Raw genomic sequence first — 24,417 nt, forward strand, 5'->3', positions numbered from 1 at the left:
TTGGAGGAAGCTTCTCTCATGGTTCTTATGATCAAAGCGGTGTTCCTAGTTGCAATTACCTCAGCCAGAAGAGTCTCAGAACTGCAAGCTTTGTTATACAGGGAACCATTTCTGAGGATCATGGAAATGAGAGTGACCTTGTGTACAGTACCTTTCTTTTTGCCAAAGGTTGTTTCAGCATTTCACATCAACCAAGAAGTCAGGCTACCAGCCTTCCAACCTATGGTTTCTAAGAAGAAAGACAAGGCTTTAAAGCTACTGGATGTCTGCAGAGTTCTCTTGCATTACCTGGAAGTGACTAATGAATTTCATCTATCAGACTATCTCTTTGTCCTGACCAAAGAGCTAACCCAAAGCAGTTCACCCTCCAAGGCCACCATTTCCTGGCAGATTTGGACAGCGATCTCCTCCACCTACGTTATTTGTGGCAAACAACTACCGGTGTCATTGAATGCACATTCAACCAGAGTAGCGGTCTCCTGTTGGGCAGAATCAAAGGTGATACCTCTGGAGGAGACATGCTCTTCCTTATACATTTTCACTAAATTCTGTAGGGAGAATGTGGCAGCACACGAGGATTCCGCTTTTGGATCATCAGTACTGAAAGCAGGCTTATCTCTCCACCCGGGACTTTGGGGACAGCTTAGGTATGTCCTTAAGGTTAGGCATACCATTCCTAGTGCACTGGAAAAAGAGATTAGGTTCTTACATTGATAATACCTTTACTAGTAGATAGGAATGGTATGCTGACCCCCCCCCAATAATTTCTGATGCACCTGTTTCTGCCATAAGCTTCATGGTTCTCTCCATAGCTAAGACTTCTCTGCCAGTCAGACTATGGTTTTAGAATCAGTTTGTAAATAGAATCTCAAGAGATAATTGAGCTCCATTAATATTCAAGCTGTTGCTTTTATTTGATGTGTTTTACTGTTCAGTGGTAAAGTTTGTTCATTTATACATGACAGTTTCATTATTGACAGTTATAACGTTATATGAGCAGATCAGAACCTTGGTTTCGGGGAGTTCCCTGTGTCCCTCCTTCTGCCTTTTCCTCTTGGATGCTTTGGAATGAACTGAAGGGGGCAATAGACTCTTGGGGGAAGGAGAAGGTTTTAAAAGCTGTGATTGACATCTTTCTACAGTATGCTCATGAGAATGGACAGAGTACCCTGAGGTTCAGCATACAATTCCTATCTACTGGAAAAGATATTATCAAGGTAAAAACCTAATCTTTTTTAACGCTACTTCTTGTCTCCTTGCTCTCAGAAGAGTGGGTGCGACCAATCCTGAAGAGAGATAAACAAGTTCTCCTGCATTGGGGCTACTTCCCAGATAGGTAAGAGCACAGATCACCCAGTGCAGCACAAAGCAGTGACAGAGTTAAACACATATGCAACTGTTGTAGGGTTAAAGGCATAAAAGGATGTGATGAGGACTGGTGAAAGAAGGTGTTGTGGGGAAGGAGATGGGTGTGGCTGGCATCACCACAGTTCTAGGACAGGGCTTTACTACTACTTGTAGTTGAGGGTGGAGGCAAGACAGCAGATAATATGTGGAGAAATGAAAGCTAAGAAACACTACATTTAGACCCAGATTCTCAAAACTTTAATGCCATCGCTAAACTGTTTCCCAGTGGTTTAGCCTGTATGCAGTTTAGTGGTGGATTATCTCTGTCTTTAGCGAGGTTTCTAGCAGTCTCCGACACTGACATGCAAATGAGCTCTTCAACATTGAAATGAGCCCTCCGGTGGATTCTTAAAAAATGCTGAGCCATTTTCAAAAAGCAGCATCGACTTTTGGCAACTTAAAAAAAGCGACTTTTCCAGGAGTGCCAGTCAGTGTCAGAGACTGCTAGAAAGCCCCTGTGTTGTGATGCAGCAGGAGAGATGCCCATTCACAACACTCCTTCCCTGCAGTGACGGCGAACACAACCACCCTCCCACATGCGCCCAAAAAACCGCTGTCAAGTAAAAAACAACGCAAAAACACAACAGCGGGAGAAATGCCCACACTCGCTGCCCTAAAATCCCCAGTGCAACCAACCCCTGCAGCGGGAGAGATGCCCACACTCACCCGCTGCTCTTAAATCCCCGCTGCAAACCCCCCAACCCGACTGCCCCCCTGCAGTGGGAAAGATGCCCACTCCCCCCCACTTACAAGTGATCCCCCTACCCCATCCTCCTCCCTCTTACCTCAAAATAGTTGACCTGGAGGGTCCCTCCTCCCAGCTGCCAGCGTCATGTAAAATGGGCCTTCCCCTCCCCGGTGCTCTGATTGGCCTAGGCTTTATAAGGATCCTCCTATGGGAGGGGCCTAAAACAACTTGGGCCAAACAGAGCCTTGGGCCCCTCCCCGGATGCACCGGAAAGGGGCCCAAGTCCCTGATTGACTCAGACACCTAAGGTCCCTCCTAAGATTCACCGGGGAGGGGAAGGCCTATTTTAGACGATACAGGTAGCTGGGAGGAGGGAATCCATGTCCCTCCTGGTCATCTATTTTGAGGCAAGGGGGAGGGGGCGGCAGAGATGGGGAAGGGGGGTCACTTGAAAGTGGGGGAGAGTGGGCATCTCTACCGCTGCGGGTAGGGTAGGTCGTGGCTGGGATTTTAGGGAAGTGGGAGAGTGTGGGCATCGGGATCCGGAAGGTTCGCCCCCCACATTTCGCCCCCAGCAATTCGCCCCTCACATTTCGCCCCCAGACACATTTCGCCCCCACACATTTCGCCCCCACACATTTCGCCCCCCGGATGTTTCGCCCCCACACATTTCGCCCCCACACATTTCGCCCCCACATTTCGCCCCCACACATTTCGCCCCCGTCTCGGAGCGCAAATCCTTACCTCGGAGCGCAAATCAGTCCAGCTACTGTTGTGAGCGCGAGAGAAGCCAAGGGGGATCGAGGCTTGGCCAAAGCGAGACAGCGTCCCCCCCCCCCAACGCGGGACCCTGTGGCACCATCAGCTCTTACTCCCTCTAACGCCGGCCCTGCAGCTCCGGACTTCCCCACACCTGCTCTCTCCCCCCCCCCCCCCCCGATCACTATTATTTTAAATGTTATGGCAGCCACGGCGCTGTAACCTCGGCCTGCCCCGGAACTCTTCCTGCAACAGCAACTTCATGTTCCTGCCTAGGCGGGTGGTGGCTGCAGGAAGAGTTCCGGGGCAGGCCGAGGTAGCGTGCACTGTCTGTCAATTCCTCCTGCTGGAAGGCCGACCAACCCCCCCCCCGATCACATGCAGGAGGGTGCCCAACCCCTCCTGCCAGAGGACACTCTCGACACTCCGCCGATCGCTAGCAGGAGGGTGCCCAACCCCTCCTGTCAAAGGCCGACCAACCCCCCAATCACCGGCAGGAGGATGCCCACCCTCTCCTGCCGGAGGACGCCTCCCCCAATCGCCGCTGTCTGTCAATTCCTCCTGCTGGAAGGCCGACCAACCCCCCCCCGATCACATGCAGGAGGGTGCCCAACCCCTCCTGCCAGAGGACACTCTCAACACTCCGCCGATCGCTAGCAGGAGGGTGCCCAACCCCTCCTGCCAAAGGCCGACCAACCCCCCAATCACCGGCAGGAGGATGCCCACCCTCTCCTGCCGGAGGACGCCTCCCCCAATCGCCGCTGTCTGTCAATTCCTCCTGCTGGAAGGCCGACCAACCCCCCCCCCCCCCGATCACATGCAGGAGGGTGCCCAACCCCTCCTGCCAGAGGACACCCTCGACACTCCGCCGATCGCTAGCAGGAGGGTGTCTAATGCTGCAGTTGATTGCATCTCTCCAGAAGCCTCGATCCCCCTTGGCTTCTCTCGCGCTCACAACAGTAGCTGGACTGATTTGCGCTCCGAGGTAAGGATTTGCGCTCCGAGACGGGGGCGAAATGTGGGGGCGAAATGTGGGGGGGCGAAATGTGGGGGCGAAATGTGTGGGGGCGAAATGTGTGGGGGCGAAACATCCGGGGGGCGAAATGTGTGGGGGCGAAATGTGTGGGGGCGAAACATCCGGGGGGCGAAATGTGCGGGGGCGAAATGTGAGGGGCGAATTGCTGGGGGCGAAATGTGGGGGGCGAAACTTCCGTGAACCGTGGGCATCTCTCCCACTGCAAGGGGTGGTCGCAGTGGGGATTTTAGGGCAGCAAGAGAGTGTGGGCATCTCGCCCGCTGTTGTGTTTTTGTGCTGTTTTTTACTTGACAGCGTTTTTTTCTGTGCATGTGCCCATCGCTATTACCAGCGATGGCACATGCAAATTTAGTGAATCTTCGCTGCTGTCCGCCGACCTCATTTACATGCGTGATTTTTTTTAGAATGTCTCTTTTTTTAGATTCGCTATCAAAACGGCTGCGTGAGCAGACTGTCGCTTTTTAACGCAGGGTTTTTGAGAATCCTGGCCTTAGTGTTTGTTTGTTTGGTGTTTTTTACTCAAGTTATGACACCTGGATTCCAGCGAGTGAAGTAGAAGCACCAGTGGAGGATGCACCGATCCCAGAAAAACCACGAAAGGTAACTCACAGGGAATACATATTTTATTACCCTATTCTGTGCTCATTACCCTGCTATCCTCTGTAGCAAGGCATCAGAAACCTGATTGTCCCCAGGACCTGAGACACACACCACACATATATGGAGAAAGGTAGTACTTGCCTGGTTTGGGGGGATCTAAAGTAAAAAAAGGAGCGGCATTATTGCTTGACATAATTATTAAAGCAGATTAAACTTTGTGTATTGGTAAGTCCAGATCACTAGGGAAACTGAAAAATTCTAAGCATCTGCAGCAGCGAAGCAAATTTCTTTCCCAAGTGCAAATAGAACCTGGGAAGTCTTCAACATTATCACATTTAGCAATATCTTTCCCCACCAACAACTTATCAGTATCTACCTTGCTGCACCGCATATCTGGAACAACCTGCCTTACTCGCTACGTCGGGCTACGTCTCTGGTGGTATTCAAATCCATGCTGAGAGCCCACTTTTTTGAAGCTGTGTTTTAAGTCCTAACCCAACCAACTAGTAAAGCCCCCATATCTGCTTGTCAATCCTTCTATAGGCTCATAACATAAATGATAATTTTTGGTGTGAATCCTTAAACCATATTTATAAATTTGAACATATTAATTCTTTACAGCTGGGACACCATAGCAAATTCAAGGAAATTTGGGGCCTGTTAACAAAATATTGTAAGACTTAAATGTTAATTATTAGCAGTATTTCCCTTTGATTCATGAAAAATGGCTGTGCACATCCAGGAGGGGCGAGGGAGAGGGTTAGGGCGGGGGGTGGGTTTAAATTGCTGTAGATTATTTGTTGGAATAGAGTGCATTATGTTATATTACTTGATTGTTCATCTGTTTGCACTATGTATTTGATTTCAAAAATGAGTAAAGAATTTATTTAAAAAAAAAAAAATCCCTCTATAGGTCCCTGCCCTATCCACCTCATCAGTCCCACTCTAATTCCCTACCTGAGCAGCGTATATAGAGTTGTCTTATGTGTCTTAATTAGATTATAAGCTCTTTTGGGCAGGGACTGTCTCCTGCATGTTTGTTGTACAGCGCTGCATGCATCTAGTAGTGCTTTAGAAATAATAAGTAGTAGTAAAGGTTTGGGGTTTTTTTTTGTAATTTTAGTAAAAAAAAAAAATCAAATTAAGAATAATAGTAAACAGTAGCAAAACTGTATTAATCTAATCTACAGTTTCTGGATCGCTCTATGCCTATCTAGGTTCAGGGCAACTTACAATTCAAAAGATTCTCAAAATGTCTAGGTACAACAGTAAAGCCTCAATCAAAGTTAATATATTCGTTTATGACCTCAGCAGTACAAACTGTGAGAAAGATTTCATTCACAGTATAACTTGCACTAAAGTCTTCATCGGTCAGATTTCTTATCTCAAATCTTATTAGTTTATTTATTTTTATTTAGTTTTCAAAATAACTTAAGAGACAATACTCATCTCATTATCAGAGCATAGCAGGGGTTCTTCACCGACATAGGCTATGTTTCGCCATACTAGGCTTTGTCAAGGTAATCCCCTTTCTTATGCCGATTCCACATTCGCTGCCATCATTATAGTTTAGTTGCTTGAACTAAACTATAATGATGGCAGCGAATGTGGAATCGGCATAAGAAAGGGGATTACCTTGACAAAGCCTAGTATGGCGAAACATAGCCTATGTCGGTGAAGAACCCCTGCTATGCTCTGATAATGAGATGAGTATTGTCTCTTAAGTTATTTTGAAAACTAAATAAAAATAAATAAACTAATAAGATTTGAGATAAGAAATCTGACCGATGAAGACTTTAGTGCAAGTTATACTGTGAATGAAATCTTTCTCACAGTTTGTACTGCTGAGGTCATAAACGAATATATTAACTTTGATTGAGGCTTAGCTTTTGATGCTTCTTAGATTTTTTGGCCTTATAAAGATATATCTAAGTGCCTAATATACTAGGTACAACAGTAAACATAAGGTGAGCAGATTAGTTATTGGGAAAGTGAAGATGAATCTATCATAGCAGGAATTCTAGTGAGTCAGTCTCTTCTCACGAGAATTCTTGTAGAGAACCTCAATAGTATTCTTTTGCTCTGCCTTCCATCCCTCTGGGCTGTCCTCCAATTCCTCAGTTTTCTCTGCTTGTGTTTATTTTTCAGTTATATTCAGTGTTTTTTGTACTGTTTTTGAGGCTTCTCAGTGCTGTGGAGGGTCCCAATCTTGGGACATCTCTGGCTGTGGGAGAGCGCAGACTCTGAAGTCGAGGGTCTGCTTCCAAGGGGCAGACTACTTTGCAGTGCCCCCACTTGGACAGCCTGCACTACCAGTTTGGGGACTCAGGAATCATTCCCTTGGGAGCAGTGTAAGCCCCGGGTTTGTCCGCAGTGGGCAGAGTAAACTCTGTGATGGTTTTTCCAGGATTAGGGTCAACTGCTTCCTTCCCCCATTTGCGAGCATGAGATCTGGTGTGGTTTGAAGTCACCAGCTAGTTTATTGGGCCTGAGAGGCAGTCCAAAGACACAAGCAGTCCAGATTCCAGGCTTGTTGACTTAGAAGTTCTCCCTGTAAGCTGTTTGCAGCTTCAGCACTTGCAGCTTCCAGTACACAACATTGTATGGGTGTTGGGCTGTCTTAAAATTGTTGGGGTTTTCTTTTTTTTTGGGGGGGGGGGTTAGGTTCCGGATTAGTCAGGTTCCAACACCTCTAAATTCCCAAAATTGCTAATTTTTGGACCCCAGTGTAGCTCCCCCGGACCATTTTTGGTGCAAAAATCACTGCCGCAATGGCCATCTTGGATTTCCCAATTTTCAAAATAAAAGCCTCAAAACACCTCAATTTTGCTTAAAAATAAATGGTGGATTCCTTGGACTAGGATACCCTGAATTCATGCCAAATTTGCGATGGATGGCCATCTGAGGATCGTTTGTGTCCCAGGTGCCTTGCGGCTCATAAAGGGGGAGGGTGAGAACCGCTGGCGTAGCCTCCTTTAGTCCCTTGGGGGTGTTAGTGCCCAGATGGTGCAAGGGCCAGGAAAAAAACCTAGGTTTGAGACGAGGAGCAGCACAAGTGCATCCTTGGTGAAGCACAGCTGTGACACAGCCGCAAAACCCCAGAAACGAGTTTTTGAGCATCCACAGGGGCTGTCTCGATGTCCTGGGCAGAGGTTTCCTTCTGCATTAATCAATATGATATTTGAAACTTACAAGATTAATAAGGGCCGCATGAAACCTTCAGGGAACACAGCCATGCAGGTGCCAGAGGAGCCCCTTTGGGTGTCCAAAGTCATGGCCAGGCTCTATCTGATGGATGCTGAAATTAACCAGCTGTTTCACTGAAAGTGGTTTTCCTAGTGGCGCAGGTTACCAGGTGTACCTCTCTTCCCAGTAAAGGCGGTGTGGTATTAAAGGATGCCCAGGACTACAGGCTGGATTTCCTTCAGAAGTAGCTCTGAGGCCGTGGCCTCAAGTTTAAAAGCAGCTGCAGTGGCATCTTTTGTTGTCCGGGCTTACCATTCCAAGTTGCGCCGTGATCCAGAGGCAATTGCCAAGAGGGATCACCAGTTTCTAATGTCTGGATTGGATTATATAGCTGATGCTCTGTATGATCTTTACAGAGTCATAAGCAAAATGTCTGCTTATTCCACTTCCACCCGCAGGATACTATGGATCAGACACTGGGCAGTGCATTTCTCCTCCAAGGTGACCTTGTGTAAATTACCATTTAAAGGACATTTACTCTTTGGAAACGGTCTGGATGATTTTATGGCCAATGTCAGGATTGCAAGTCGAAAACTTTACCAGACAGCAGACCTCGAGCCTCTAAGGCACATGTGTCAAACACAAGGCCCGCCTGGCCGTTTTATGCGTCCCGTGGTGACTATGCACCTGACATTACACTGTAGTGAAACCCTCTCCAGGAACCTCCTTGAGTCCCGACTTCTCCATCTACCACCTCCCCGCCGCTGAAATTTAAAATCTTCGAGCAGCCTCCTGCCGTTGGCCTGCCCCAGAAGTGTTTCTTTTGCAGCATCCTGTCTACATGGGAAAAGGAAATGCTGCTGAAAGAACACTTCCAGGGCAGGCCGAAGGTGGGAGGCTGGCTTTGTTGCACCGTTGGCTGCCCAAAGATTTTACATTTAAGCGGCAGGGAGGTGGTAGATGGAGGAGTCGGGGACTGAGGACAGGTCATACCGTAGGATCCAGCTGAGAGGGGAGGGCTGGGGTTGGGAGTGAGGAAAGGACATGCTGCACGGGCTGCAGGGGGAGGAGGGTTGGGAAAGCAAAAAGGAGAGATGCTGCATGGGCTGGGAGGGCGGGTGAGAAGGACAGAGGCTGCACGGGCTGGGGGTTAGGAACTGCTGCTTTGGTACGAACTGCAGAATTGAAGGACAGCCCAGGAGATGGGAGGCAGAGCAAAATAATGCTACTGAGGCTTTCTACAAGAATTTTCATGAGAAGGAATTAACTACCCACAGGTTCAGGAATAGAGTGTCTTCTACTAGAAAGAAGATTATTTAGGTAAGAACTTAATCTTTCCTTATAGCGAAGACATTATATATGCAATACAGAGTTTGAATGGAATTCATTTAGTTTGGATAAGGTAAACTTTGTGAAAGGTATAAGTGGGTTTGGAATTCTTCATGCACTGCTACAATGTCCACTTCTTTGTTAGTAATACATTTTCTATTGCAATAGGTATGTCATTCTGGATGATAGAGTATTCTCCTCATGCTTACAAGCTGTGCAGAAGGAATCCACTCCATGTTTCCCATTTCATCTCCTTCACCAGAGGGTTCTACTGTCCCCTTAAGCTTTTCTGCATGTGAGCCAAGAAGGAGTCTTTTTGATCTACTCTGTAAATAATTTTTACAGGAGTCTTTCTGATTTGCTCTGTAAATTATTTTTATTTTCTGTGTTTTTTTGACTGTTTTTGGCAGTTTTCAGTTCTCCAGAGTTCCCCAGGTCGAGGGGAAAGCTCTTCCTATGTGGAGAAGAAGCAGATTTGAGATCTGCAGTTGATAGGCCAGTCCTTCTTTGGTACCTGTTGGCCAGCCTGCAGAAACTGTTGTGGAGCTCGGAATCCAAACCCCTAGAAGCTTTGCTTGTCTACTGGGTTGCAGTAGCTTGAGTGTAGGCTATTAGGCACCCGCAGGGGGCTCAGCGGGGCTTTTAAGGGTGCTGGCTGTATTTTGCCTCCCTTCTTTCACGTCTGCGGGGATCAAGGATCAGTTAGACTTCAGTCCAGCTGGTAGCATTGGAGGACAGTTCCAGTGTGGCAGTGATTTCTTTTCCAGCTACTTTTTAAAGAGAGCTGAGACAGGCTGCAGCACATTCACAGCATAGGTCACAGTGAGTAAAGCTGTTATAGCCTATGGGCAAAATCAGGGAGGGGGTGGTTCCTGCAAATCCTATTATTACAGGTTTCTGCCACATCTAAAATCCTATTTTCTGTTTTTTATTTCTGCTAAGCCATTTTGTGGCCATTTTTTGGCAACAAAACACTGCAGTGGCGACAATATTGGATTTCCTGATTCTTTTTTTTTATTTCCCCCCCCCAAGTTCTCCAAAACCTTCAAATCATGCTATTTTGCCTCAAAACTAGTAGGGAAGGAGTTGCCAGGCTCTCTTTCCCCTAATTCATGCCAAATTTGCACTTGATGGAGGCCAGAAGTGTGTCCTTGGCTATGTGCATGAAGGGTGGGGTGGGAGCTTCAGGCTCAGTCTCAACCTCAGGTCTTTAGGCCTGAGGAGACATTGGAAGGCCTATTTGCCGAGAAAAAAAAATTCCTTTCAGAACCCCGGAACACCTGCTTACTTAAGCATGAGTGGAGCCTAGGAGATGCAAAAAGGAGTCACCTAGAGAAGACTCAGTGCTGCCTACTAGTACAGCATTCTCTCCTGAATTTGTCAATATGATGTGGAAGCTTGTTTGGATGGCTGGGATTCCTATGGGAAGTCTGAAAACAAATCAGGAGGCACACAAGGGGGTTTGGGCTTCCAGTACATGCTTCTCTCAGCATCAGTCTGGCCAGGATCCGGTGGACCTTTTGGATAGAGACTCGGAGGACAGAGAGCCTATCTGTTTGCTTTTGCTGTCGCAGAGTGAGCCCTCACTGCTGGGAGAAACAGGGTCACAAGCAGGAGTGAATATGCAAGATACGGTGGTGGCCTTCAACCAGGGGATGACCTTGTGGTACGCTGGCTGTTCAAGCCCTCAGCTCTTGTGGAGTTCATTACTGACTCCCTTTGGAAGTTACAGCTGGTCTCCCAGCAGTCTCTATCCACTCCGTGCTCTATCCTTAGTGGTGTGAGAACTCAGTCCTCTTCTTTTCCCTAGTATCCTGATATGAGTTTTAGTCACGGAGCAGTGGGATACTCCTGAAGACTTATTTAAGATAGCCAAGTCAATGGCTAGACTATATTTTTGGCACAGTAAGGGAGGCGTAGTATTAAATGATATTCAGAATCGCAGAGTGGATGTGATCCTTAAAGGACAGTTCAAAGCGCTGGCTTTAGAAATCAAGGTGGCTGCAGTGGCCTCTTTTGTGGCATGAACCTTTCATCCCAGGTTGCATGAACTTACACTAGAGCAGGGTGAGCCTTTGCCCCAGCTTTTAGCATCAGGGGTGGATTATGTGACCGATGCTGTGTGTGACATTATCAGGGTCATGAGCAACGTCTCAGCTTATTCTATCGCAACCTGAAAACTGTTCTGGATCAGGCAAAGGGTGGGAGATTCCACCGCCAAGGCTATGCTCGGCAGACTTCTTTTCGAGGATGAATGTTGTTTGGAAAGGAGTTAGATGATTGTCTGGCCAGTGTAGCAGATCACCGGCTGTCAAGTAAAGACTATGGCTGGTGATCTACTTTACTGGCCATACACAGTGCGAACCTTGAGAGGTTACAGATGATATAATTTTTGTGTCTCCAGATGCTTTCGGCAGTACTCAGCAGGAGCCTTGTCTTGGAAATCCTGTCAGGGATCAAGATAGAGGTTTTCAGGATCTAGGTTGAGCCAAGTCTCCAGATTTCATCCCGCTTCAACCTCCCAAGAAAGCACGATGATGCTAGGTTCAAAGCTGCTTCCCTGATGATAGAGAGACAGCCCTCAGAGTATTCAGAGGCCTGGGCATAGATCTTATCAGACCGTTGAGTGTTGGGGTTCATTTGGATTGGTTGCAAGCTCAAATTTGCCCATTCCTTAGCAGACTGGTTTGTGGACTTTCCAGTGGGTACCCGGATAAGGCAAGCTGAATCTCAGACACAGTCTAAAGGCTGGTGGAAATTCAGGCCATAGAATCCTTGCCACCTGAAGAGTTGGGCTCGGACAGATACTCCATATAATTCATAGTGCCCAAGAAAGGCTCAGCGGATTGGAGACCCATTCTGGATCTCACGCATGTCAATTCAACGCTGAAAGTTCCATGTTTTCATATGGAAACGGTGTGGTCAGTCATCGCAGCAGTTGCACCGGGAGAATTTCTAGCTTCTTTAGATTTGATGAAGGCCTTCCTTCATATCCCATCTTTCTGGAGCACAGAAAGTTTTTGAGATTTCATGTCCTGGAGAATCATTACCAGTTCTCGGCATTCCCTTTTTGGTCTGGTGACAGCGCACCACATAGTCATCAAGGCGATGATATTGGTAGCTGCATATCTCTGCAGGACAAGTTCGCAAGTGTATCTATACCTGGATGACTGGTTGATCAGGGCTCCATTGTTCTCAGAAGGGGAACAAGCAATGACTCAGGTAGTTTGAGTTCTGAAGAGCCTGGGTTGTATAGTGAATTTTTGAAAGAGCCAACTGGTCCCGTCCCAGTCTCTGGAATACCTGAGTATCTTCTTCAAAATGACATAAGGCTGTGTTTGTCTTCCAGAGGCATTCAGAGAGAAGCTTCATACTCAGATAATGAACAGGATGGCCAAGCCAGCTCCATTCGCATGGCACTACCTTCAAGGGCTAGGAGCCATGGCAGCCATTATAGACATGTTTCAATCAACGAAGGCTCTCATGTGACCTCTCCAGAGCACGTTTCTATCGCAATGGTCTCCATAAACAGTCTCCCTGCAGAACACTCTGCCAAGGACTCCGGAATCCTGTGCCAGTATGAGTTGGTGGCTCAGTCCACAGGTGTTGTCAAGAGGCATGCCTCTCAGACTAGCTTTGTGGGTGATTGTGAATATGTATGTAAACCTCTTCAGCTGGGGAGCTCACTGCAATGGATGTCCAGTCCAGGGGTGTTGGTTGACCTCCTAGACGAAGTGGTTGATCAGCAGATTGGAGATTTGGGCCATTCATTTGTCATTACAGCCGCTGGAGAAGAGGCTGGATGGTCAGACAGTCCGAGTCTTCTTAACAGTAGTGGTGTATGTCAGTTGCCAAGGAGGCACCAAGGGTGCGCAGATGACCGCTTATTGTGCCAGTGGGTAGAGCTACACCTTCAGGTTCTTTCGTCAGCGCATGTAGTGGAAGTGGACAGTGTCCAGACCGATTACCTCAGCAGGCAGATGCTAGATCTAGGTAAAGGGACGTTATCTGCCATAGATTTCTAGTCCATTGTTCATTATTGAGGTCGTCCAACATTCGACTTGATGGCTACAGTGAGAAATAAGAAGGCTTCTTCAGTTGGCAGTCCGAACCCAGAAGCACAGGTTTAGTCGCTCTCATCCAGCCTTGGCCAAAGATCCAATTCATACATATTTCCTCCATGGCCCCTGATAGGGCAGATGTGCCACAGAATTGTAAACCATCTGTGGAGAGTCATCCTTGTGGCACCAGATTGGCCATGCAGACTGTGGTACGTGGGCCTTGTGTGTCTATTGATGTGCACAGGTCTCAGACTGCGGGTACAGCCGGACCTTCTCTCTCAGGGACCAGTGTTCATAGAAGATCTGGTTTGCATTGCTTTTACCGCATGGCTCTTGAGTGCAGAATACTCAGAGGTAGGTATTGCTACTCTCATAGCCAAGAAACCTACAATGGTCTTTGCAGAAACATGCTAACTATATCATACCACCATTACAGAAGCTCTCGTGTAGTGTAACACCATTACAGAAGCTCAAGTGCTCTGAATTGACTTCCCAGTTATTAATAGCAGTATAGAAGCTTTCAATAAATAATACATTTGGGAGATGTTTCAGTACTGGTGCATTATGGAGAAGGCAGAGCCTTTCTCTGCTCCGCTGTGTTCCGGTCACATAATGGTGTTAGCTTTCCTGCAAGCAGACCTTGACAAGGGTCCTGCAGTGGCATCACAAGTTGTGGAATTTTCCTGTTTCTAAGCCCTGGAATGTAAAGCTCCCTTGGTGTCTCATCCAGATATAGTAAGATTCCTGAAAGAGTACTAAGGCTCAGACCACTGGTGAAACATCCGTTTCCATCCTGGAATCTTAACATGGTCTTACTCAGCCTCAATCAGGCTCTGTAGGAGCTTTTTAGGGAAGTGTCTGTAATGGATCTTACTGTAAAGATGCTTTTTCTCATAGCAATTATGTCAGCAAGAAGAGTCTTGACACTTAAGGGCATTTTTGTGCAGAGAGCCCCTCCTCAAGTTCTTAAGGGATTCCTTTTTAAAGACGCTTTTAATGATTAATTGAATTTTTTTATTTTTACATTTTATATTAAATCTTTTCCCCGTTTCCCAATGTTATTTTACCTTAATTGTTTCTTTTATATTGAATTGTATTTCTTCCCATAACTTTACCTTTCTTTGACCATATATGTTAAGTAATCTTGTTGCTTATGTTTAGTCATGTAATGTTATGTTATGTACTTTTATGATATTTTAACATGTTTAATATTAATTTTTATTAGTTATGTATGTTCACCATAACTTTGTAATTTTTAGCTGTACATCGCTTAGAATCTGGAGTAAGTGATTAATCAAATCTTTTTTTTTTTTTTTTTTTTAAACTTATGTTTATTAAAAGTGAAAAAGGTTACAACCAGATTCAGGCAGAATACAAAACTGAAATAAAAATACGGCCAAAGGACCCAGAAAGGCAGTCAGAACAGTAAACACAACAGCAGCCCCGGTCACAGCACCCCCCCCCCCCCAGAGACACAGCAGAAGCTAGAATGCTCTATGGGGCAGGTCACAGTAGTCCCAGGAATGGCTCAACCAACCAGGAAAGTACAAAAATAGAAAGATCCAGCGTCACAACCTTCCACTATTTTAAATGTAGATGTCCCCAACCGGGACCAACCCTTACACACACTCACTCACTCACTACAATCAAACCATATCTCAGAACAAACAGGCTCCCATACATAACAACCCCCTCCAACTCACCCCCAGGGCACCACCAGAAGCAAGATCATACAGACCACCGGAAAGAATAGAAAGCAAAGGGGAGGAAGAGAGAGAAGAGGGACGAGAAGAAGAAGGAAGGAGTAAAAGGAAGAGAAGGAAAGAGAAAGAAAGAAAAGAAGACAAGAAGAAGAGAGTAGAAAGTGCGGGCATGTCAGTACGCCCCCTCGCCCCAAGCACCCCTCAAGCCTCTACCAACTCCCTCAGTCGCTCCCACAAGCGAACATACTGTCTCGTATCCCGGTACGGAGATCTAGCATAAGACCGTACCTCAAAGCGGGCCATCTCCAGAAGTCTACTCCTCCACCGAGACGCCGGAGGCAAATCCTCCGACATCCAATAAGTCAAGATCAACTTTTTAACAAGAAGGATAACATTATAAAAGAAACGACACTGAGGGACAAGAAACCCCTGATCCTGGAGGGAGTGCTGCAGCCCCAGAAAGAGAAACCCATAGTCCCACTCCACAGTGCGGCCCACTACGCGCTCTAGAAGAGGGAGTGCATCTCCCCAGATACGCAGCGCGGGACACTCCAAGAAGGAATGAAGGTAAGTTCCGGCCTGAGTATGACACTTTACACATAGGGCACTATCCCAAAGCCCCAAACGGGCCCCCCGCTGTTTGGTAAAGTATGCCCGGTGAAGGATCTTAAACTGAAGTTCCTGAAAGTCAGCGGATTTAGTGTAAGTGTAAAGAGTCTTGAAACAGGTCAAAAAGTGCGGCTCAGGAAGACTCAACCCCAACTCCTGCTCCCATCGAGAGCGTAACGGGGCAAGCACAGTCAAGGAAATGGACGATTTCAACAGACGATACCAGTAAGCCAGAGTGTTAGCAGTCTCAGGGGTCACCGCAAAAAGGGTGTCCAGGCGCCCCCTAACCCAAGCCCCCTCCCGGCCCCTCCGTTCCGCTTCCCAATAATGTCGAAGTTGTAAGTAAGAGAAAAAATATCGGGAGGGGAGATCCCACCGCTCCCTAAGCTGTTGAAAGGAAGGGAAGCCCTCAGGACTCAACTCTAACAGTTGGTCCATGCTCACACAACCCCGGGCCGCCCAACCACGAAACACCGATCGACCCCAACCGGGCAGAAATTGGGAATTGCCCTCAAAGCGCACAAAGGGGGAGATCTCCCCAGGCAAACCCTGTCTACGCCGCCACCACCGCCACGCCATCCTGAACGGACGAAGAAAGCTAAGACTTGTCTGGGACCGCCGCACCAGGTCCATGGGGGAATGAAGGAGATTGATAAATTGAAAAGGAGAACACCAGCCCTCCATCCACTCCCCCGGGGAGTATCGAGTGTGCCCGGTATACCCTTCATGAATCCACCTAAAAAGCGCAGCCACATTATACATCCGAAGATCTGGAAGGCTAAGACCACCAAAACATTTATCCAGTGTGAGTTTAAGCATCCCTATCCGCGGAGCCCTAGCTCTCCATATAAACCGCGAGATAGCTGCTTTAAACGAGAACTCGTCCCGTCGGTGGAGCCAGAGCGGCATAGTCTGCAAAGGGTATAAGATTTTTGGTAGCATAACCATCTTAACCAGAGCCACCCGCCCCAAAATGCCCAGCGGCAAGTCCTGCCAGGACCGACATAACTTCCCGATGGCCTCCAAGGGTCGCTGGACATTGACCTTATAAAGCGTAGCTAAGTCCGTGCTAAGAAAAATGCCCAGATAACGCATAGGCTTAGTGGTAGGGGGAATAGGTAGCAAGGCGTGCCAGGACACCGGGGGACCCCCGCCCAACAACAAGAGCTCCGACTTGCTACAGTTGACTTGCAGACCGGACAAGGCTCCAAATGCCCGAACGACATCCAGAGCTCTAGACAAATGGGGGGTGACCTGGTCGAAATACAGCAGGATGTCATCAGCGAAAAGGCTAATTTTACATTCCTGACCCCCTATCTGAATCCCCTGAATCCCCCCATCCTGCCTTATTTTAGCAGCCAACGGTTCAATAGCCAGGAGAAAAAGGAGCGGGGACAGAGGACAACCCTGACGGGTACCCCGCTGCAACCCAAAGTCCATGGTGAGTCCCCCATTAATCAGAAGGCGCGCCCTAGGATTAGTGTATAAAGCAGACACCCAGGCCAGAAACCACCCCTGGAAACCCCCCCCGTCCCATAACCCAAAAAAGATAGTCCCAGGAGATACTGTCAAATGCCTTTTCCATGTCCAGACCCGCCACTGCCTCTAACCCTCCCTTCCCTGACCGGGCGTGGATGGCCCCCAAGACTTTCATCAAATTCATAGAGGCATAGCGTCCCGGGACAAATCCAACCTGGTCCGCGTGAATCAGGGCCGGAAGATAACAGTTCAATCGGTGCGCCAGTATCATAGCCAGAAGTTTAATGTCCTGGTCCAAGAGGGAAATAGGCCGAAAGGAACCCACCAGATCCGGATCCTTGCCAGGCTTGGGGATCAGGACCACATGGGCCATGTTATCCGGGAATGCGCCTCCCTCCGCTGCCACTGCATTGTACATCTCGCACAGGGGCTGCGCAATCAAATCAGGCAGAATCCTATAGTATTCCGGCCCAAACCCATCCGGCCCAGGCGCCTTGGTGAGTGTGAGAGTTTTAACAGCGGCCCTCACCTCCTTCATATTGATCGGCTGACTAAGAGAAGTAGCCTGGGCGTCATCCAACCGAGGAACCCGAAGGCCCTGAAAGAAAGCCTCCAAGGCGTCCCTGTCCAGTGGCCGGCGCCCATAGAGAGCTTCGTAATACTGTACAAACTGAGCAGCAATCTGCGTCTCCCCCTCATGCCGAATCCCCTGGGCATCTCGAATAGCCGTGATAATTTGTCGTTTTTTGAAGGGCCGCACCAAATTAGCAAGAAGTTTCCCCGCCTTACCGCCCCATCGGTAGAGATTATACCGTTGGTAGAAGAGAGATTGTTCTGCACGTTGAAGAAGCAGGGCCTCAATCTTCTTCCTCACCCCCTGGTAGGCAAGACGGTCCACCTCAGATAAAGTAGCTATATGCGCCCTACGGAACCCATGTAATTGCTGAGTAAGAGTCAAAAGCTCCCCCTCTCGTTCCCGTCGCTTAGCAACCATATAGGCTATGATGTGGCCCCTCATAACCGCCTTGGACGCATACCAAAAGGACACCGGCCCCACCTCCGGAGTAGCATTAGTAGCCTGATAATCTACCCATCTTGCCCGTAAGAAAGTGCGAAACTCGGGGTCACGGTATAAGTGCGGGGACAATTTCCAAGAGGACGCTGGTCGACCCCTTGATAGAGTCAGGGTGAGTCTCACCATCGCGTGGTCAGAAAGCGTGGTCTCAAGAATCTCAGCTTTATGAACCCAGGAAAACAAGCGTTTATCAAGGAGGAGATAATCCAACCTGGCATAAACCTGGTGAACGTGGGAGTAAAAAGTGAACTCAGAGTCAAAAGGGTGTAAGGCACGCCACACATCAATAAGAGCTAAATTGTGCATCAAAAAACCCACACCCTTGTCGTCATGATCCCCCAATCGAGCCCTAGGAGGCTTACAGTCCACCCCCGGAGCCGCCGTGATATTGAAATCACCCCCCAGGATCACTTGGTACTCAGGATATGTGGACACTAAGGACAGGATTGTAGAGAAAAATTTATGGCAGTAAACATTCGGAGCATATAAATTACAAAGGAACACCTTCAGGCCCCAGACCTCCCCCAGAACTATGATGTATCGCCCATTCCGATCAAGAATTTGTTTATGCAGCGTAAATGGCAACCTCTTGTGCAGCAGAATCGCCACCCCACGCTGCCTCCCACTAAACGCGGAGGAGTAGACTTCCCCAACCCAGTTTTTCCTAATTTGGCATGTTCGCTCTGAGTGAGATGGGTCTCCTGCAGATAAACTATGTCCGCCCCTGCCTTTCGCAGGCCAGTCAGGATACGAGACCTCTTAATGGGGGAGTGGATACCATTCACATTAAACGAGACCACTGTCAAGTCCGCCATAGAGAAAGAAGACAGAAGGAAACCAAAGCAGAAAGACACTGGAGAAAGAGAAAAAAGAGAAAAGAAGCCAGAAATAAAGGAGGGATACTCCTGCTCCCTCCCCCCCTCAGCAAAGTGTGTGGCTCATCCCGGATCATCAGGCCACTCAGGTGACAACTCAGCAGAATCAGAAAGTAGGGGAGCAAGCCTAGCCTCCCAGCCGAGCTCTGCCGCTCCCAGAAGGTAGTATCGCAGTCTCTTCTCCCGATGAGCCCTCCCCCTCCCCCCTACAGTACCCCCAAACATCCCCCATACACACATACACACCCACTCGCAACCTCCTCGCATCCAGCCCACCAACCCACCTCCCCTCTCCCCAACCTCCCAAAGCAAGCGCACCCCTACGGCACACAAACCCAAAATCAGATCCCCCCCAGCCTACTCGGAGACCCCCCCGCCCCCTCCCCCCATAAGCTCCACTCCCGCTCCCCCCAGTCAGCAAGTCCGGACGAATCAGCGGAAGAGTGGAGAAGGTTCAAAGAGAAGCAGGTGTATGTTCAGGTCCGGGGACCAAATCAGAGATGGTAGATCTCAGAGTTCAAGCTGGTCCCACCGAAGCAAGAATCCTATGTCTCTCCAGATGCCAGTCACGAAGAAGAGCAGCCAGGCAGACTCAACCACTGCTTGCAAGGTGAAATGACGTTCCCACACCACCAAGGCACGCTGAAGGCACACCATGGCACCCAGAACTCAAGCAGACCCCAAAGGAACACCTCCGAAGCCTGAATCAAACGGCCCCCTTGGTCATCTCAGGTGGGCAGTCGCGCCATCAGTGCCCTGGCTTCCTCAACCGTAGACGCGGTGTGGGTTACTCCAGCATGCCATACTCTCAACTTTGCCGGAAACACCAATGAGAATCACACCCCTCGATTGTGTAGATCTGTGCAGAATGGTGCCAGAAGCTTGCGTTGAGCTGCAACCCGCACGGAGTAGTCGTTGAAGACCAGCACCCTGGAGCCCTCATAGTCCAGGGCCCCCTTCTTACGGTAGGCCTGGAGGATCAGCTCTTTTTCCCTCCAGTTGTTATACCGGTAAATAGCAGAGCGCACTCTCCTCCCGTCTGCGGGCTTGGCTCCAATGCGGTGGGCTCTTTCACAGCCATAACGTGTCGCCTCCGCGGGCAGACCCAAGGTAGCAGGCAGCCAGATAGAAAAGATGTTGTATAAGTCCTGATCCCCCACCGTCTCCGGGAGCCCAACGAGCCGCAGGTTATTACGGCGACTTCGATTCTCCTGTTCCTCCAGTTTATCTTCCAGTGCCTGGGTGGTCTTCCGGAGCTCCGCCATTTGTGCAGCCAGGCCCGTGCACGTGTCCTCCTGATCGGACACTCGCTGCTCCACCTCTAGCAGACGTCGGCTGTGGGAATCAAATTTCTCATTTACCTCGTCCACAGCCGACTGCAGTTTGTTCAGCCGATCCGCTAGCGCAGCCGAGACGGACTTAGTTATGTCCGCTATCCAGTCCCCGGCCGGGATCGTAAAGGCAGCATGCTCCGTCGCCATCTTGGGAACCGCAGGCAGACGCTTGTCACGGACTCTTCGGGCTGCTCTAATGGGCATACCCGGCGCAACCGTCACCCCCCGTGGGTATCCCCGCGGCGCAGGGAGTGTACCCGACCAGCTGGAGTAGGAGCCGCACCGAAGGGAGCGGGAAATAGCAGACGTAATCGCCGATTTCGGATCAGTGGAGCGGGAGCTCTCCGTCCCTGCGTCCAACTAGGTAGGCTGCATCACGTGACCCCGTGATTAATCAAATCTTATAATAAACTTGGAAACTTGGAGACGGGGAGCTCCATGTGCACAGTTCTGTCCTTTTATTGAAGGTTATTTTGTTTTTCCATGTCAAGAAGTAAGATTGCTGGATTTCCAGCTCTCAAGGTCAAAGAAGAAGGACCAGATTCTGAAAAAGTTGGATGTGAGGAGAGTCCTTCTATGTTACCTAGAGGTTTCTAATGAGTTTCAACTATTTGACCATCTTTTTGTGTTCACTAATCAAGCTCAATGCACCTGACTAGCGTCCAAGGGCACCATTTCCAGATAGATTGCATGGCCATTTTGTCAGCATATATTGCCTGTGACACATAGTCGCTGGTCTCCATGAAGGCACATTCGACTAGAAGCATGTATTCTTTGTGAGCGGAATCTCTAGTGCTTTCGCCCAAGAAGCTTTGCAGGGTAGTGACCTGTCCACTTTGCATACATTCTTCAAGTGTTATGGAGTGGATGTGGCAGCAAGGAAGAACACTGCATTTGGGTCCTTAGAGTTACGAGCAGGTGCAGAGATCCCGCCCTAGATTTTTGGGATTGCTTTTGTATATCCCTGTCGTCCAGAATGGCATGCATATTGCACTAGAAAAAGAAATTAGGTTCTTACCTTGCTAAAATCTTTTCTAGAAGATAGGTGTGTGATGCTGGAGCCCCGCCTTGTCTGTTATTTCTTCGTCTGCCTACTGTCTCAATCAGACATTTCAAGTCAAAGCTGAGATTTTGATGTCGGTCATCCTTCAAGGGTATATAGCATATTATATTGCTATAGCTCCAAAAATATTTCTGATCTGTATTGTTATTTCATTTTAATGTTTAACATGTTTGTTATATTTTCATAGCAAAACAGCACTGTATTTAGGGAAGTCTCCTCTTACCCTACTTCTTATGTGTTCCTATATAGGACTACACTTCTCCCTCCGTATACATGGGAGTTAGGGGCAGAGCCGGCCCGCTAATATTGGAAAAAACACGCATAACTTTTAAGGCTGACTCTGACCCACCCCCGCCTCCCAGACCTCTCCCCCCACCTCCCTCCTGCCTCCCGAACCTCCCCAGACCTTACCTGGTGGTCTAGCGGTGAAGCAGGATAGGAGCGATCTTCCTACGCTTCTGTCCTGTGCAGAGCCATCATCAAAAATGGCTGCCGTGAGTTCCCGTTGTAGTCTCATGAGACCAAGGGAGCTCAAAGCAGCTATTTTTGATGAGGCTCTGCATAAGGCAGGAGTTTAGGAAGATCGCACCTGCCCTGCGTCACCGCTAGACCACAAGGTAAGGTCTGGGGAGGTCCGGGATGCAGGAGGGAGGTGGGGATGGATCGAAGGAAAAAAAAACGCAAATAACCAAATTTGCGAGTACTAAACCTGCAAATTCAGAGGCGGAAGTGTATCACCTGCTTTGGTACAAACTGAAGGGGCAGCAGAGCCCTCTGGTTAAGGAGGAGGAATTGAAAACCTGGAGTAGATTCCTTCTGCACGGCTGCCGAGTATGGGACAATTACCCTACTGTCCAGAATGACACACCTGCCTATTAGAAAAGATATTAGCAAGGTAAGAACCTAATCTCTCTTTAAAGTATTAAAGACAGATGCTGGAGCAGGAGCTTAGGGCAGGGTAGTGGGAATTATGAAGCAGGGCCTGGTCTTATGCATCTTTCTATTTCAGGTCCATGCAAAGTGGATTCTGGACACAGACACTTTTAACGAGTGGATGAACGAGGAGGATTATGAAGTGAATGATGAGAAGAGTCCTGTTTCACGCAGAAAGAAGATATCGGCGAAGACACTAACTGATGAAGTAAGAGCCTTCCTCCTCCTCAGTGCCTGGGCTCCATTAGAGCTCATGGACTGAGCAGGGTAAGAATTGAAGAATGCTTTTTGAAAACTCAGTCCATTTTTTTGTCAGTTTTGAGTTACGTGATTAATTTCATTCATCAAGGCAATATTCATTTACTGTAGCTTATTCCTGTGCCAAAATTCACAAAGTTCATAGTATTTCATGGAAATCATTTTATTGAAATATCACTGTAAGCAAAGGTTACAACATAGCATTAATGATAAGCACACCAACAATGAACATGGATAATATCCAATTTCTGTTAATTAGTGAAATCCTGAACCTAACCCTATTGCCCTATGAGATTAAAAGCCACTATAGTGGAGGCATCGAAAAAACTGTATACCCAACAGTTAATCAACTGAATAGTAATCCTTTATCAAAAATCCTGTGGAAAGATTGGTTTCTGATACTCTCCATTGATAAAAAGAAAAATATCCATCAGTGATCCAGTAAGACAGTTAATACTAGGAGAAAGATGTTTGTTTTTTTAATCCATATGGAATCCAAATATACTATGGGGCTCATAATCAAAACAAAAATACTTCTAAAAACCCATTTCGATTATCGGCACTTGTATAGGTTTTTAGATGTACCCAGAAACTTTTTAGGCCTCTGAATCCCGCTGTACGCCTAGAGCAGAACGGGGCATTTTTGAAGGAGTGCTGAGGGCAGGAGGTGAGCCGACCTAAACTTAGTTGTACTGCAGGTATCTAAAGTTTTACGAGGCTGCCTGGATGGAATTTATATGTTGTGACTTAGAAGATGTAAAACCAGGTCTAAGAGCTGGATTCCATATAGGACACCCGGTCTCAGCAGCCACCTAAGCATCTTTTGAGATTCGCACATGGGCGTCCTATATAGAATCGACTAACACCATGATTCTCTAACCAACGTCTGTCATAAGCGCTGGTTAAAGATCATCGGCAGGAGGGATGCTCAGTCCTTCCTGCCGGTACCCCCCCCTAAGATCATTGGCATGAAGGATGCCCAGTCCCTCCTGCCAGTACCCCCCACCCCCCTCAGTTCATCTGCAGGAGGGATGCCCAGTCCATCCTGCCAGTACCACCCCCCACCCCATGCCCACCCAGACTCCACAGTACCTTTTTAAGTTGGCTTTTTAAGTCTGGGTGTCCCTCCTGCTGATGATTTTAAGGGGGATGGAGGGGTTCTGATAGGAAGGACTGGGTATCCCTCCTCCCGGCGGATGTCTGGGTGAGGTGGCAGCAGGAGGAATTGGGCAGCTGAAAAGAACCCGATGTTCAGCTACAAAATGGGAGGATCACTGCTAGGGGTGAGCAACCTTTAAAGAGACCTGGGGGTGATGGTTGACACAACATTGAAAGCATCAGCACAATGTGCGACAGCCTCAAAGAAAGCGAACAGAATGTTGGGTATCATTAAAAAGGGTATCACGACCAGGATGAAGGAAGTCATCATGCTGCTATATCGCGCAATGGTGCGTCCACATCTGGAGTACTGTGTCCAGTACTGGTTGCCGTACCTCAAGAAGGACATGGCAGTACTTGAGGGGGTCCAGAGGAGAGCAACTAAACTGGTAAATGGTATGGAAAACTTTTCATACGCTGACAGGTTGAAATTGCTGGGGCTGTTCTCCCTGGAAAAGCGGAGACTTAGAGGAGACATGATAGAAACCTTCAAAATCCTGAGGGGCATAGAGAAGGTGGACAGGGACAGATTCTTCAGACTGTGGGGAACCACAAGTACAAGGGGTTACTCGGAGAAATTGAGAGGGGACAGGTTTAGAACAAATGCGAGGAAGTTCTTTGTTACCCAGAGGGTGGTGGACACATGGAACGCGCTTCCAGAGGTTGTGATAGGCCAGAGCACACTACAGGGTTACAAGGAAGGTTTAGATAGGTTCCTAAAGGATGAGGGGATTGAGGGTTACAGATAGATGTAGAGGTAGGTTACAGAAATGGTCAGGAACCACTTCACAGGTCACAGACCTGATGGGCCGCCGTGGGAGCGGACCGCTGGGCACAATGGACCTCTGGTCTGACCCAGTGGTG

At 48.2% G+C, this 24,417-nt stretch overlaps 1 protein-coding gene across 5 annotated transcripts in view; it reads left to right on the top strand.

The window, feature by feature from the left end:
• Window positions 1–24,417, top strand: part of SMARCC2 (SWI/SNF related, matrix associated, actin dependent regulator of chromatin subfamily c member 2) — a 151,407-nt gene that overhangs the window by 47,769 nt on the left and 79,221 nt on the right. For all 5 annotated transcript variants that reach the window (XM_033936942.1, XM_033936945.1, XM_033936947.1 and 2 more), the window contains exons 7-9: window positions 1,267–1,336; window positions 4,415–4,490; window positions 22,214–22,345. In XM_033936942.1, coding sequence (XP_033792833.1) covers window positions 1,267–1,336; window positions 4,415–4,490; window positions 22,214–22,345 — 278 coding nt within the window. The remainder of the gene's footprint in view (window positions 1–1,266; window positions 1,337–4,414; window positions 4,491–22,213; window positions 22,346–24,417) is intronic.

This window comes from Geotrypetes seraphini, chromosome 3 (genome assembly GCF_902459505.1).
Source record: "Geotrypetes seraphini chromosome 3, aGeoSer1.1, whole genome shotgun sequence".
In the NCBI taxonomy this organism is placed as follows: domain Eukaryota; kingdom Metazoa; phylum Chordata; class Amphibia; order Gymnophiona; family Dermophiidae; genus Geotrypetes; species Geotrypetes seraphini.